Below are 17,245 nucleotides of genomic sequence, written 5' to 3'. Positions count from 1 at the left end.
TTTGGGTGAGATACCGGCTGTGTAGCATTGAGTCAGATGCTCGAACCAGGCAGGAGGAGCTGAGTGGGGATGCGGGAACTTTTAGATTCAACTATATCAACTGTTCATCATGGCACGTTGAGATAATAGGAAAATAATGTTTCTACTGCTGCATTAATATGATCAATTTCTAGCATATTGCCTCGCTGACTTGAGAAACAAACAGGGTATCTGATTCCAGTTTGGTGTTGTGGAAATCAATCAGACAACATGTTATCTTTACATTGATTAATGTAGAATTGCTGAATCAGTTACACAGATGCAGAAGTTAGTGCAGATGATGAAACACTATCTATGCCCTACTTCACTCTTCTGTATCGTGTATATGGTGTAGGCCTACTTATGCACACTTATCCGACGTACTATCAGACAGGCACACGACACACATTTACTGTCAAAGGGATTTTTTGATTCGTGTTTTGCTTAATGAATTGATTATTAAGTGGGTGTTTTTTTCATTTATGTACAGTATGATATATACAGTTAAGGCCAAAATTATTCATACTCTGTTTATTTTGTTGAATGACCGTGACTTCTGTCCAGAAAAGACACGAGAGTGGCAAGATGGTAAGAATACTATGTGTGTGTGTGTGTGTGTGTATGATATATATCTTTTTGGTAACTTTTTGGTAAATGACTCATAACTGTTTAAACATGTACCAACATGAAACAACTAAAGTATTTTATTTTGACATCAAAGAGGAGAAACACTACTTTGCATATTCTAGCCTTGCCTACTGGCAGCAGTATGACATGAATAAAAGCTGATGATCACTATTCAGTAGTTGGGCAACTGTGCTGCTTTTTGCAAATGTAATGAGCACCCAAGATGGTGTCAGTCATATCTGTTAGAATTGATCGCTTCTCTTGATGTAGCAATCACTTTTGCTCTTCTGCAGTCTATTACGGATTTTGCCACAAGACGGCGGTAGCGTATAGAGAAAACACTGAACATTATTGCAGTCACACGGAGGGGTAGCATTGTGGATTTTGATCACAAGTTATTAGTATCTCTTTATTACAGAAGATTTTTTTTTCTTTTTTACCGACATAAGTTGACATTAGGGCATTGCTACTAAGCAACAAGGAAAAACGTGGAGAATAATGGGAGTTTTAAAATGCTGTGAAACTATTCAAGTGAAGTAATTAGAATACCTCAACAAAATCCGAGCAGTATCAGGTCACTGTAATGCATTCTGAATTAGGTCATTCAGACTATACCTATCTGGACTGTCATGATAAAAAAAATACTCTCCCCAGCTCTACATTGCTCAACATTTGACTAAAATCGAGGAAACCTTTATTTAGAAGTAGAACAATTTTACTCTGGTACACTTAGAATTGCAGTATGGTACTGTTACGTACAATGATTTACTGTAACCTTCCCAGCTGTCTCGCTTTTTCTACTGAAGGAGGGGGATGGGTGCTTGGCTGTTGTGTTAAGCGACTGTTATAGCAGCCTCTTAGGCCCCTATAATCCACTGTCTTGTTTCAATAAAACCATCACATGATTCTGTGCTCCTTTGCAGTTGTACAAGATTGCGTCACCAATGGGGAAAGCTATAAATAACAAAGACAGGCCGTGGGGGAGGGAAGGATGATATGCTGGATCACTGTCAAACGCTAACAAACGTCATAGATTGGCAGCTAACATCTGTCTCCGAATCCAGCGAATAGTGTTCTTTTAAACAGTGCAGTAATATTCACTTAGTATTTGGTATGCATCACAACACTCACAAAGGATTTAATACATGAGGAAATTTGACAGCACAGTAGGGGCCATGACTGCGACAAGAAAACAAGTTATAGGGAATATTTTCATCTCGTGCTGAAAAAGGTTCCTTCACAACAACACCTGAGAGTTCTTTACTTGGGATTAAATAAAGGGTTAGTTGGGATGTGGTGACTTGGGGAAAACAGAGTGAAATGTAATGGGAGTTTTTATTGCGTAAACTAAGTGAGGGCAAATCTTCACATATCCACTCAGAGCACAACGCAAGCTACTATTGCCTTTTCGCCTTGTGCAGCCAGTAACAGTTGATATTGCCAATCACCCCAGCGTTACAATTAATGTCCACATTGCTTCCTTAAGCCTACTGCGATACTTTTGTTCTATTTGTCTCTGCCCTCTCCTCTATCACTTTTCATTCCAAACATTCAAGGCAGACAGTCGCCCTAGACTGAGTATAAGGTCTGCTTGAGGTTTCTTCCTGAGAGGGAATCCTTCCTTACCTCTGTAGCCTTGGGCTGAATGAGTGAGAAGCGTTGTTGTAGACATGCTCCATTATGTAAAGTGCCTTGAGATAACTAATATATATATGTAGAGTGTATGCACACATATTTTATTATTTTAGGTACATGGTAAGTAAATATGGCAATAATATTGATATCGTAATATTCTCGTATCACATATCAGATGTTTTCCAAATATCGTGCAGCCGTAATACATATCTCGATACATGGGGTGTGATACGATTCAAGGACACAATTCGATTCGGCTTCATTCAGCTTGATTATGATTCAATTCAATATGGCATGGCTTAGTTCTAGAGGGTACGATGCATTGAGTTTCTTGTTGTCATTTTAGATATATATGAATGAACTTGTCAGTAATGTAAATGTGGCATTTTCCTAACAGATATATTTCTCCAATAACAAACTATATATTCGATATGTATCTCAATATATTTTTAATCAACACTGTATCATGTCAGTTTTACTTGATTATGGCGGCGCCATGTGGACAAAAGCGGTAGTGTTTTGCCAAAATCAACCACATTTCCCATGCGTGCCAGCGCGCAGTGTCGTGAAATCCTGAGCCGTCCTTTTAGCGAAAGGAGGAAGTGAATGTGCCGTAAAGAAATTCAGGACATTTGTATTTTTTTGTGCGCCAGGGTTGATACCATCCTCCTCAAAGTTGATTTGTGCCAGTAAAAATGATACAGACCCCCTTAGGGCATGAAGTCCCATTCAACTACAGTGGTGCCTCTACTTACGAACGTCTCTTCATATGAAATTTTCGAAACGCAACATACTCATAGCTACTCTTCCACTGGCTATCCAAGCATCTTCTTGGCATCCCATTGGCTAAGAGGGACCTCTACCGTATGTGTCTATGTGTGCAGATAGACAGGTAGATAGATAGATATGTGATAGATGTGATGTCTATGCAGCGTCCTCGTCAGTTGCCCCTCGGGCCATGAGGTGTTCCGATAGTTTTACGTGAATTAGAAACGAGGAAAAGAAAAAAAAGGAGAAAATAGTTTTTTTTTGTCCATACAAACAAAGCAAGAGATAATAGAAATGTATGAAAAAGGGATGCGTTTGGTTGATCTCGCCAAAGAACATGACCGTAATGTATCGACAGTCGCCACATTATTAAATCAGTTCTTTACAAAACGCCAGGCAAAAACCCACCTCTGAGAGAGAACATGAACCAAAGAGGGTAAAAAGCGATGAGGACAGCAATTAAAAGGTAAACGACCATAATTTTTATTCTCTACTCTATTCTGTTTTTTACATTATGCACAACTCTCATTTATTGTGCAATAATCTAATTGTAACATGTATTTGTTACATGTTTTCATGCATTTTTATGCTTTATAAAACATTTATGTCTCAATATTGGGGGGCTTGGAACGGATTAGGGCATTTACATGGAAAACGCGTCTCTACTTACAAAATTTTCTACTTAAGAAATTTCTTCCAGAACCAATTAATTTCGTAAGTAGAGGTACCACTGTACTGTATTTGTAAGTCAATGTTTCATCAAAAGAGTTGTGAACATTTTTTATTTAGGTAGATTTCTTGCCTAGTGCTGCTTTAAAGTGGAACTGTTGTATTCAGTTCGATTCATTTTGTTACACTCCTAATTTTCATGGATGAAAAGCGCTGTATAAATTACGTTTCATTGAATGAATGATGGCGGCACGGTGGTCGACTGGTTAGCACGTCCGCCTCACAGTTCAGAGGTCGTGGGTTCGATCCCGGCTCCGGCCTCCCTGTATGGAATTTGCATGTACTCCCCGTGCCTGCGTGGGTTTCCTCCGGGTACTACGGTTTCCTCCCACATTCCAAAAACATGCATGGTAAGTTGATTGGACTCTCTAAATTGCCCTTAGGTGTGATTGTGAGTGCGGATGTTTGTCTCTGTGTGCCCTGCGATTGGCAACCAATTCTGGGTGTCCCCCGCCTACTGCCCGAAGACAGCTGGAATAGGCTCCGGCACGCCCGCGACAATTGTGAGGATAAGCGGTATGGATAATGAATGAATGTTTGATTGATTTATTCATTCATTTATTGAGAAGCTGTGTACGCACTGGGCTGGTAGCTCACCAATCAAGGCACATAATAGACAACTTATCACATTCACAATCATGGATAATAATTTTGACTCTACATTTTAGTGTGTTCAATAACCAAACATGCAGGTTTTTGAGGGAAGAAGCTGGAGTACCAAAATATGCAGCAAGCATGGAGAATGTGCAAAGTCCACACAGGAAGGCTGAAGCCAAGAACTCTGCTGACTTCGGTTTAGGGATGTATTCAATCTGCAAAAAACAACAACAAAAATCTCATTGAAGGTATTAGTCGAAGCAACAATAACAAAAAAACAACAACACCGGCATGTGGTTGCTGGCACAAACTTCAGCGGAGAGACGAGCAGCAAGGAAAAGGACTGCAGCAGCAAAGTGAAGATGGGAATTTTAAAACCCATTTTTCAGTACTTTCATTCTCCCCTCATCACAGAAGTACTCATTTATTGACTTGTTTCCATTGTCAAAATCAGGTAAATAAGCCCGTTAACTTTGGCTTACCTCGTCCACATCAATTCTAGACAATGTCCACTTTGCAACAGAAATCGAATGATTTCCATGGCCAAAACCTTTAAGCAGAAATTTAACTGTTATTGTACTTCTAATCTTCCCAATCTAATTTAAGTAGAGATAGAAATACAGATAAAACAGATGCTGCAATCCGTATATGCAGAGCTGGGCAGTCCGTCCCTGGGCCGGACCGGTCCGGCTGGATGCCCATTTTTGGGGCGGAGGGGTGAGGGGTGATAAATTTTTTTAAATGGCTGGCCTAAGCATGGCCCACTAATCGGCCCTCATGCGTTTGACGTGGTCGCAAGGCGGCCAAATTTCATCCCAGCCTACTCAGTGAAGGCTTCGTTTTAGGCTTCTTTCTACTCCCGCGTCGGCGCGAGCGACAACTTACGCATTGATTCACATGACCAATGCATTGTGCTGTTGGCGACAGGTCTGCGACACATGCCAAGCACACACTTCCCTACTTCCGGAAATATGCCGTAGCAAACCTGCTGTGTACAGTCTGTGTTCCCACCTACGGACCTCTGTCAAACGGAAATTCCCTCACCCGGAAACAACGTATGCATTAAATTTTCTACTCCTATACTACATTAACAATCGATTCCTGACAACGGAAGTTCCGGTATCCAGAACCCGGAACCAATAGCGAAGCCTGCAGTAGCGCAAACTCAAGCAGTCCCCGCTCTATACTACGGAATAACTTTGACCGCTCCGCCATCATTAGATCAAACGGAAATTCTCTCACTCGGAAAGAAAACGTATGCATTAAATTTTCTACTACTTTATTACATTAACGATCGATTCCTTACAATGAAGTTCCGGTATTGTATCAAGAACCCGGAAGCCATAGCGAAGCCCGCAGTAGTGCAAACTCAAGCAGTTCCACTTCCAACTTCCCACTCGATACTATGGAAAATGTTTGACCGCTCCGCCATCATCGGATCCAAAACGGCGACATGTAAGTTACTTCTTTGGCTTAGTTACTTAGGAACTATGAGGCCTCAAGATCTCGGCTTCATTCCTTTTCTCAAAAACTGATCACAGGCAATTCCATTGTTTTGAATTAGAAACAAGACTACATTTTTGCCCACTTTTTGAAGCCTTTAAAATGTCATAACATTCTTATTTGTTTAAATAGTGACAAAATTTAAACACTGTGTTGTTTCTTGTATCCCATCTCTTTCTGGCGTCATTGGTCGTGCTGGAGAAAAAAAAAAAAAATATTATCACTTACCCACATAGATTTATGATCATATTCAAGTAAATAATGATTGTCCATCTTTCACATTCTTTACCTTGTACTGCTTTTAGATGGCTCTTATTGTGACCGACCCACACGCTCATATAGGCCTGCACCAATGGAAGCAAGGTCACAAGAAAACATGGAATACTGTTTTAGTAATAAGGATGTTCTCAACATGATTACGTAAGTGGAAAAGATTGAATAACGACACATGACAAGGGCCGTCCTGAAGAAAAGGGGAAACCCACAGATGATTTATGATCTTATATAAATGAATAATTAAAAGTCATTTTCTAGGCACTTTATATTGATTTTTTATGGTGCTATTTTGTCAAAAATAAATATTAAAAATAAAAAGAAATGAAAAAAATGCAACCAAATCATTTAGGGGGGTTTAAGAATATTTTAGGGAGGATTCATCTCCCTAAAAAAGGCCCAACGACACCACTGGGGCAAGCCAATCGCAGATGTTAAAAAGTACAATTCCAAATGCAGGTACAGATTTTACAAAAATGTAATAGTTGAAATATATATGAAATAACTGCATAAATTAAGAAAAGCATTACATCTTCATTACGATCCCAGGATGTGTGGGTTTATATATATAAAAAGATAACTCACACACACACAAACGGTGGTTGCTTAAGATGCTCACTGAGCTAAAACATTTTCGGTAAATTCTGAAATGTACAACCTGAGACCGGGCGGCACGGTGGTCGACTGGTTAGCATGTCCGCCTCACAGTTCAGAGGTCGTGGGTTCGATCCCGGCCCCGGCCTCCCTGTGTGGAGTTTGCATGTTCTCCCTGTGCCTGCATGGGTTTTCTCAGGGTACTCCGGTTTCCTCCCACATTCCAAAAACATGCATGCTAAGTTGATTGGACTCTCTAAATTGCCCCTAGTTGTGATTGTGAGTGCAGATGTTTGTTTGTCTCTGTGTGCCCTGTGATTGGCTGGCAACCAATTCAGGGTGTCCCCTGCCTACTGCCTGAAGCCAGCTGGGATAGGCTCCAGCATGCCCTATGACCCTTGTGAGGATAAGCGGGTCAGATAATGGATGGATGGATGGACAACCTGAGACTAAAAAGGTTGCACTGGGTTGAAAAAAAAAATCCGACTATGGATGGAAGAAATCTCTTACATTGAATAGTGTAACTCTCAGGAAAACAAGTTGAAACAATTTAACAGTGAGCTCATACAGCATGAATACAAGGTGGTATACAGGGAAATAATTGTTTGAAGGGCTCCAACATGTCAATCCATTATGTAGAGGCTCTGTGTATACTGTTTGTACAATAACTACGGAAGAACCGATGCTCATTGTCTAGAAGTCATTGATGCCTGGATGAGTCAAAGATGGACCTGATGGCCAATATCACAAAGCAACTCAGAGGCCAGCATTCTGAGAAAATGCTCTAAGCGTGACATGACACGATTAAGCAACAGGTCTGGTGTTGGCAAAAGCCTTCCAAGCAAACCCTATCCGGGCTCACTGTAGTGATCTTAAATGAGTCAAGTAGACAATCACAATCCTGGATAGTGACCCAGGGTTGATGGTTATTATCTTGACAATTCAATAAGATCAAATGACAGAACCTGAAGGTACCCATACCTGTCAACCTCAGCCAATTGCTCCCCTTATTAATGATTGCAATTCCCCTTATTAAGCGATAATAAACCTTACAAACACAACACGGAACCTATTTACTCACAGCAAGACAGACTATGTAGAATAAGAACAAAGAAAATTTGTATGAACAAGTTTATTTTATTTACCAAATAACATTGTGGTCTGCTACCAGTGACAAGACGAGATTGGTCTAACAAAAAAATCAAGTTTTAAAAAAAATATATTTATTTTTTTTTCCGTCCAAAAATTGTCATACGGCGTACACAATTTGAAATGATAAAAAAAAAAAAACGTATGAAATACGGGGAAAACGTATAAGTTGACAGGTATGGGTACCCGAGGAACCTGAAGATGCTGCATCATAGCGCAGACCCCCCGGTGTCTTTTCCACAGTCAACACACACTCATCTACACATGCAACAGAAAGAGATCTGAGGAGTAAGATGTAAGTACGATGATGCCATCCCGTGTGTGTCTTGCTGCAATGTCACTGCCAGTAACTTTAGAAATGTACAAGCCGACAAATTCCATTTCCCTGCTAAAAAAAAAAAAATCATACATTTAAAACAAACACACAAGACGAAATGCAGTTTAAGATAGAATAAGGAATTAAGGCTTGGCCTCCTCTTCCTGTCTTCCTTTCCTCTTTGATCTCAGCACCTCACCCTCTGTGTGTGTGTGTGTGTGTGGGTGTGTGTGTGTGTGTGTGTGTGTGTGTGCATTTCTCCATCATAAGACTCAAACTACCCTTCCAAAATCCACAAAACTCTCTCGCCTCTTTCAGCACGCACATGAGTCAAGAAGATGTTATTTTAGTCAAGGACAGCATTAGCATGACGATCACAACCTTCTAACAGAACTCATGGCGGGGAGGAGTGGCATTTGTTTTTGGAGAGATGGATGAAAATGTGTGGAGGAAAAAGCGGGATCAAGGGAGCCAATGAAAACAGAGCTGGGATAGCATGACCTACAAGGGGCTGATTTCAGAATATAAAAAAGCATAGGCCTACATCAGTCATCATTAACAGGAAAAATGCATTTGTGTGCAATTCCTATCACTTGAAGCCCCCTTTCTCCTCACTGACAATTAAGGACAAAAAAAGCACTCCCCACAAAGAGACTGCTCAATCATACTGTATGTAGTCCTCGGCAGTGCCTGCATTGTGGTGTGAATGCATCAGTGAAAGCAGAGAGTGAATGTGTGCAAAGTCCTGCTTGTTATTCCACATCTGATTACTCATGCATGTCCACAGGCGTAATACATTGTCTTCGCCTAACAACACAGGCACTTTTACACTTGGCCTCTCCCAGCAAAGGCTCATATTTACAAGCCTGTTTCATACAGTGAGAAATTAAACTAGTTAAAAGTAAACATGTGACAAAGAAACATATTTCTTCTCGCTTTTTCCAGATAGATTTTTTTTCTTTACCACACACCAAGCCAAACTATATTACAAACAAATACAGTATGCAGTTTCTGACACATTCTCAAATTTCCTTCCTCCAGGCAAATGAGAGCTATACATCCATTCATCCATCAGTTTCTACACTATTTGTTCTCAATAGAGTGGAGGCGAGAGGCGGGGTTCGCCCTGGACTGGTTACCAGCCAATAGTAAGGCACGTATAAACAAGCAATCATTCACACACCAATGGGAAATTTTACAGACTTCACTTAACCTAATATGCCCGTTTTTGAAATGGGGGAGGAAGCCGGAGTACTTGGGGGGAGGGGAGGGGGGCACAAAGAGAACATGCGGACGTCACACAGGACGACCTGAGCCGAGATACAAATCCGGGAGCTCTTGACTGAAAGAGACATGCTAAGCAATATGTCACAGAGCTGCTTGACAGCTAAAAATTTTGAGAAAAAAAAGACAACTCTGAAAGATGTGAAGTCATGACAAATGTCAATTCATCACAACAGCATGTTATTTTTGTACACTTTTAAGTTGTTTTAGGTCGATGTTTATACAAAAATTACATACCGCCAGCCAAGAACAAGTAAAGTACAATGCAGTTAAAAACAATGAGTGAAAACAAATTCTCATTCAAAAATAAATACATTGGCGTTTTTTAAATGTACTTTTTTTGCACACTATTCCTTGCGGAAGTGTTCTACATCTGTTAGATTGCAAGGGAACCTCTCGTGCACAGGTTCCTCCATTAGAGAACTGCAATTAATACCCGAAGCTTCGTTCACTGACTGTCTTGGGTCATTGTTTGGGTTGTGAAATTGCTTCAGCTTTTCAACGGATTCCTGAAAAGCATTATTTGGAATTGCTCCCAATTATCTTTATATTGACTATAGCCCAAGATCCAGATGAAATGACACCACATCATGATGCTTCAAACACATTACACCATGGTGTTCTTTTAGTGTTACCTTTAACATTTGTGGACAAAAAGTTAGCCTTTGTTCAAATGAAATGGAAAACCTATTCCCACAAGAGAAAATATTTCAGATCGTTTACACTCACATGAAAACAATGATTACAACCTAACAAATAAAATCTATAGCTCCTTTCCTGTTGTTTTGGGCCTTCTGGCAGTCTGACCACTACTCATTGTTTCCAAATATTTATTGAGCCAATTAAGGCACATATTTTACATTAGAAAAGACTCTCATCACACACTAACAGACAAAAGTGTCACACCGATTAAATACAGAACTTAATGAATAATTACGTACCTTTTGTGCAAGGGTACTTAATTGTTCTGCCTGTCAATATACAATTCATCGCTGGCATAGACAGATGAACAAAGATGGAGCAATTTTTGGACCAATTAAGTGAAGTTGGATAGTTTCACTGTTGATCTCTCACAGCACAAGAGTTGAGAATCTAAAGTCTTCATCAATTTTGAAGGGACATCAATTACTGTAAAATGTCTCTATTGCGTGTAATCTGAGATGCCCAGAACACAATGTTTACAGTTTTAGGATTGTGTATGAACGACGCTTGTGCATGCATGGGCTCAAGGGTAGCACGATTACACACAAGCGCACGCTCACACACACCCCATTGAATGCAAGCCTGTGGCATGTAGAAATCCTGCCCTGCAGCAGCTCTGTAGGAAATCTCACACACCACAGTGTGGCAAGCACTTAGAGAACAAAACAAAACGTACATTCACCGTCGCATGCAAACGTGGATGACTCGAAAAAAAACACATGGCAAAGATACTCTCGCCAGTTACATGGTGAAAAAATACATTTATTGGAATCTGTGTCAATGTAGAAAAAGTGAAAACTGGCTTTGGGTTTTGTCACAGTACCACTGGTCAGTTTTCAAGTAGCTGCTAGGTGACCCGAAACTAAGCAGTCATGCTCATTTGGGACAGCACATCTGCTACTGCTGACAATAGAGAAGGGTGTTCTACAGTGGCACTATGACACCAAACACATTGAAACAAAACACTTAGCAAATACACTTGTACAGCAACTAACAGAGACCACCATTCTCTTAAAATAATGTGTTTAGCTGAAGAAGTCATTTACATTTTTATTTCATTTGATCATTGTAGCCATTTCTGTGTGTTGAGAAATACTAGTGCTGAGTTCCTTATCATTAAGACATTAAAAATACAGGGATAAAATGGTGTGATTTTGTTTTATTTATGCCAAGACTGCCTATGTACGGTATATGTATTGTGAACGTTTCTATGGTAATACTTGCCAGCTGGTGGCTGCATGTAAGGCAGTGTTGCGAACTGGGTGGGTTTTATATATATATATATATATATATATATATATATATATATATATATATATATATATATATATATATATATATATATATGGCCATCCATCCATCCATTATCCAATCCTCTTATCACTCACAAGGGTGTGTATATATATATATGTATATATATATATATATATATATATATATATATATATATATATATGTATGTATGTGTGTGCGTGTATGGGTGTGTGCGCGTGTGTGTATTACTGTTACAAATTGAAGTACAAGTGGGCATCTACAATAAGTGACTACAAGAATATGGGCCAAAGTTTTAGCACACACATCCAGCCTATAATCATTTTTGTCCAAGACCTATGGAGAGGGAGAATCATGCATCATCTATGAATACAAATGGGGTTTCAATTAAAACAAACAAACAAACAAAAAAACGGCACTGAGCTTCAAGTGATTGCTTCTCTCCTCTCATTTCTACATAACTCAATTTTTTTTAATCTCAGTTATTCGAGTCTGAACAACATTTCCAGAATAATCACACTAAAACAGTAATGTAATTGAGACAGGCCAACATTAGCATGGGTAGTGCATTTCTATTTCTGATATATCAGGAAACGTCTCACAACTCATGGAGAATCTGCATACGGTACTTATGTTAATGGCAACAAAAATGACAACACATTAAGAAGCATTAGAAAACAAAAGACATTTTTAAACTCAGATACTGAGTATTAAAATTGAGAGATCAGTTTTTCCCCACTATATACATAGAGTTATTGTATTTATAAATACTTCAAATCTGATAGAAAATAATTAACTAGGAACCATTTTTATTCACACAGACAAGAGTGCACATAATGAAGAAAGACATGATGCGCAGGCCGAGGTGGTTTTGCGAGAACAGGGTTTGCGGTCTATATGCAGATTATATGCACTTTTTTTTTCTGATGAAATGTTTGACAGGTGTTGCCCAGCCACCAAAATAAAATAAAACACCATTCAGACATCAACACAAACATGCAATTTCAGTTGGTACATATAGCCTTTCTTGCCTTCTCTTTTAGCATACTAAACCTTCATGACAAAACCTAAAGAATAAACATCTAAAGTTCCAAACTGGATTCTTTGGGCAAATCTGTAATTTATGAGTGAATGGAACTAAGGCGTTGATGGAACTGATCAAAGATGAACTGCAGCAGTCTATTTGGGTCAAAGGCAAATCAAATACTCATGGGTGGACAACGTTAGAGAATTGTTGGTTGCATAAAATAGGTTCATGCTTGATTTGCGATTTCATAATGATGACAAGAAATGACAATGACAAAAAATAAATAAACCAGGGCCAATGCAGCAGCTCGATTGTGTGTTATGTTTTGTGATAAGACTTAAGCCACAATGTTGGATGTTGTATTAATTCTACTTCAAGGCAGGCTCTGTCTTGCGCACAGAGCTGAACAGCCTGATATTGTTGGCAGAAAGGAGAACGCTGAACCAGCTTCTGTCCACCATGGACAATCCACAGCATCCACTGTACAGCACCCTCTCCAGGCTGAGCAGCAGCTTTACTGACAGGATTAGTAATTGATAGAATAATAAATTCTAAAATATTCCATAGTGACAGCCTCAAATTCAAGGCACCACTGTATTTCCTTTATGGAGGAATAAAGTATCTAACGATCAATCTGGTCGCAGGCGGGTACTCTGGATTCAGGGACTCATTAAGACAAACTGTAGTCACATTGATACTGTAGTCGAACACTCTCCCGAAGGAAAAAAAAAAAAGTAACTGTGACGATACCACACAGAACACGTACTCAATACCACCCTGAAAAAGCATGTTTGATTTCACTTTTTTTCATGTGTTGGATGAATATCACTTAAATGCCAAGCAACATTACCTTTGTATGTTATTTAGAAAATGTCTTGTACATATTCACAGCTGTTTGACTGAATGGCAAAGAAAACCATGAAATCTAAAATTGCTGGTTTAATTGTCTAAAACATGGATACATGGAGTTCTTTAAAGTTTTGGTTAATTTTATCAGTTGATGATTCAGACTCAAAGGGTAAAAAAATCTTGCAGCTTGTTGCCTTTGAGCACTAACACACATATCCAGACATACAGCCATCCAATTTCTTTTATACATACAGATATCTGTAATGATACGAAAGAGTGGAACCATCTTGAGTTCACGTGTATCTTCTTACATGTTCATATTTTGATCTTGATGGAATAGATTGTTTAGTGAATATAGCAGATTTCTGTCCAGTAAAAGATCACACATACAAATATGAGGACAGTATCCCACACTGATTGAGATGATTAAAATGTTTTTATATTCTGGGAGACAAGTTTTTTGTTGTTGTTTTTGGTGGCATGAAATGGCGGCGCCGCCTTGATCCATACCGGACTACACAGTAGTTTCATTCTTCCAGGGTCCAGTGCGTATATTCCCTGTACTGTCTGAGCTGTAAAGGAGCCCCTCGTGCAAGCCCCCCTTTAGAATCCCATTCTGATTGGGTGGATTTTGGGGATAAGATTGTCTGCGCGGGGCGTGCATTTCCAAATGGTGATGCGTGATTGGCTCCTCCTCAGCCACTTTGCTGCACCCGCACAGGAACACCCCTGCATCGGCTGCCTCTGCCGGGCACAGGGAAGGGAACATGTCCGCCTTGGCGCAGCACATATGCCGATGGCAGGGATTATGACATGCGAGGGCCTCATGTGCAGCTGCTGCCGCCGTGTGGCATGTATGATGCCCCTCATGGAGGACCTCGTGGACCTGATGTGGACAAGTGTGGATGTGACGCTCGTGGGTGCTGTGGGGGCTGTCAGTGTGTGAGCTGTGCACGCTGCCTCCATCTACGTTGGAGGGGATATGATAGGCGTATTCCCTCTCGCTGGCTCCAGACCGGCGGCTGAAATGGCGGCCTTTAGTCCTGCTGCTGCTTTTCAAACAGGGGTGCAACTGGATGCCCGGCCGGTAACCCTCGGGATCAGCATGAAGCAACACGTGTGTAGCAGTAGGTTCTTCCTCCATTAGCTGCTGGCTATGCAAGGCAGCGCAACATGGAGTCACGGGTGTCAGACATGTTACATGGTTTTGCGATGATGGAAGGGCAGCATGTTTACAGTGGCTTACACTGCCATGACTACAGCTTATCACTGCTTTACATGGCGAATCATGGTGGCAGTGACTGTGACCATGGCCGTGTGAAGGGGTATCTCCATTTACGTTGACTTTTGGTGGCACTTGGCCCGGCCCGTGGGCACCAGAGCAGCTGTTGGCTCGCCCGCCAGGACAACACGAACACCAGCAATGCCAGACGTCGTCCCGTTTGGCACAGTGATGAATGAGGATGAAGAGGCCAAGCGTGACAGAGAAGGCACCGTACAGGCAACTGAAGATCATGTCCAGGAAATGACCCTGTGACACAGCCAGTGCCCCAAAAGTCCATGTGGCCAGGAACAGGAAAAGCGTGAAGGCAGCTGTGCGTAATTGGGCCTTGAAGGAGTGCTCATTGGCCAACAGGGCGGGATTGACAGGGACACCCGGGCAACCGGCGGGGCAGTGGCGCCCGGTAGGTTGGGCCGTCGGGGCGCCAGGCTCGGCTGCCTGCTGGCAATGCGTCGGCACGTCGACGGAGGCCAACCTTTGTTGCTCCTCTGTCAGCCTCTTCAGCTCATACTTCTTTTCAGGCTGGCGACGCAGTTGAATAAAGGTACAGAGGAAGTAGATGCATGTCACCAGGACGATGAGTGCCACTGGGCCGAAGAAAGCTCCCAGACTTGGCTCCCAGGCCATCCAGCAGCTGCAGTAAACATGAAAATAATCAGACAACAATGCTAGCTAATAGCAAAAATATGAAAGCTCGTGGTCAAATTAAGATTTTCTTCATTTGAAAATACAGGAGTCATTTCCATTACATTGACATGCAACATAATGACAGTGAGCACAGACGTGTACTAACAGAATCATGGATGTGCCTGCCCTGTTTAATGATCAATATAACCACAGAAATAAGCAATATGTATGCATTTGGTTTAGAATATGAATGAAAATAATTTATTAATATAGTTTTTCTACATTTATAAACTACCCATAGCCACAGTTTTCATTCAAGTCATTGAATTCAGCGTGTGAGCTTACTATGGTGCTTGCTCCCCGCTTCCATAGTTGTCAAGATTGACAGCTGCAGTGACCCCACAGATGATGAGGGGCACTCCACCACTGACTAAATAAAATCTGTAAGAGATGATAAAACGTGCTTGGTTGGTCAAGAAAAATAAGATTGGAATTAAAACATTCATGAAATACATTTCAGAGAAAGAGTTAGACTTACCACCATTAATCAAAGTGAACACAGAAACATTTACAATGATTATATAAGAACGTCAACATGCAAAAATTTATGGTGCAACCCTTTCAGGTGTTTAACCGATGCAGTCACATTTTAAGTTTATTTCCTGAACCTCAACCCAATGAAGTCTGGCTTGCCTACCACATACTGTACATCCATTTCCTTTTTAATCTAACCATCCATCCATTTTCTGTACAGTTTATCCTGTTTAGGGCCACCGCGAAAAGGGGCCTACCAAAACTTGACAAAAGATACACTGAACCCTGGACAACCGTCGACTCACATTAACACAGCTACTAAGTAGGAAGTGAACCCATACTACCTGCAAGGAAGTTCGTCACTGCTACACCGCTGCTAAAAATAATGAGCTTCATAATGCTTTTCTCGGAAGTGTACCTTTACTCTGAGCAGCAAAGACACGTTACCTTCAATATTCAAATTTCCACTCCAAGTATATGCTGTCTGAAATAATTTATGAAGATGATAATGCATCTAACCATAGAGAAAAAGGTGAAAACATTCCTTGATGAAAGACACTGTCAATGTCCATCCATCCATCCATTATCGATACCGCTGATCCTCACAAGGGTCGCGGGGCGTGCTGGAGCCTATCCCAGCTGTCCTCGGGCAGTAGGTGGGGGACACCCTGAACTGGTTGCCAGCCAATCGCAGGGCACACAGAGACAAACATCCGCACTCACAATCACACCTAGGGGCAATTTAGAGAATCCAATCAACTTACCATGCATGCTTTTGGAATGTGGGAGGAGACCAGAGTACCCGGAGAAAACCCACGCAGGCACGGGGAGAACATGCAAACTCCACAGAGGGAGGCCCGAGCCGGGATCGAACCCACGATCTCTGAACTGTGAGGCGGACGTGCTAACCAGTCGACCACCGTGCCGCCCACGGTCAATGTCATGACCTGCAAATAGTCTGAATCTCAATCCAATTGAAAATCTTTGGTGGAAGTTGAAGAAAATGGCCCATGACAACAGTCCAATCTAGCAAACTCAATCAGAGAAAGGAAGTATATGCGTGGCTGTGTAGAAGTGAATATAGGGGTATATAGTAGAGTGATAATAAGCAGAGCTGTGCATCGCCTAACCGCCACCGAGTTCCCGTCTGCATATTTAATCGACCCACGTGGTCCCCAGTCGGTCTGAGTCAGCCAAATGACGTCGAGAAAGGACGAAAGAAAGAAATAAAGAAAAAAAAATAAGCATAAAACAGTGTTGTGTACCTTGCGGTCCCACAGACGCAAAGACATGTGCCCCATATTTTTTTTATTTCACAGATGACCACGATGTGCGTGTGTGTGTGTCTGTTGTTTTTGTTTGATATTTTTTCTTTGTTTGGCGGCGTGTCTGCTCATGCGGCGCCTGCGTGTGATGTGAAGATTACTGTACGCCGATTGGCTGTTGCCAACGAGGGATG

The 17,245-nt window shown here is 41.2% G+C and overlaps 1 protein-coding gene across 2 annotated transcripts in view; it reads right to left on the bottom strand.

Moving 5' to 3' along the window:
• Positions 1-11,570: 11,570 nt before the first annotated feature.
• Positions 11,571-17,245, bottom strand: part of adgra1b (adhesion G protein-coupled receptor A1b) — a 206,699-nt gene continuing 201,024 nt past the window's right edge. For both annotated transcript variants that reach the window (XM_086045684.1, XM_086045686.1), the window contains exons 18-19: positions 15,598-15,693; positions 11,571-15,259 (exon numbers count right to left, since the gene is read on the bottom strand). In XM_086045684.1, the coding sequence (XP_085901810.1) occupies positions 13,858-15,259; positions 15,598-15,693 (1,498 nt within the window). In that variant the 3' untranslated portion in view covers positions 11,571-13,857. The remainder of the gene's footprint in view (positions 15,260-15,597; positions 15,694-17,245) is intronic.

The sequence above is a fragment of the Filicampus tigris genome, chromosome 11, assembly GCF_054856515.1.
Source record: "Filicampus tigris isolate MCC_2025a chromosome 11, RoL_Ftig_1.0, whole genome shotgun sequence".
Lineage (NCBI taxonomy): Eukaryota > Metazoa > Chordata > Actinopteri > Syngnathiformes > Syngnathidae > Filicampus > Filicampus tigris.
The sequence above is the reverse complement of the archived record's forward strand: the minus strand, read 5'-3'. Positions and strand labels throughout refer to the sequence as shown.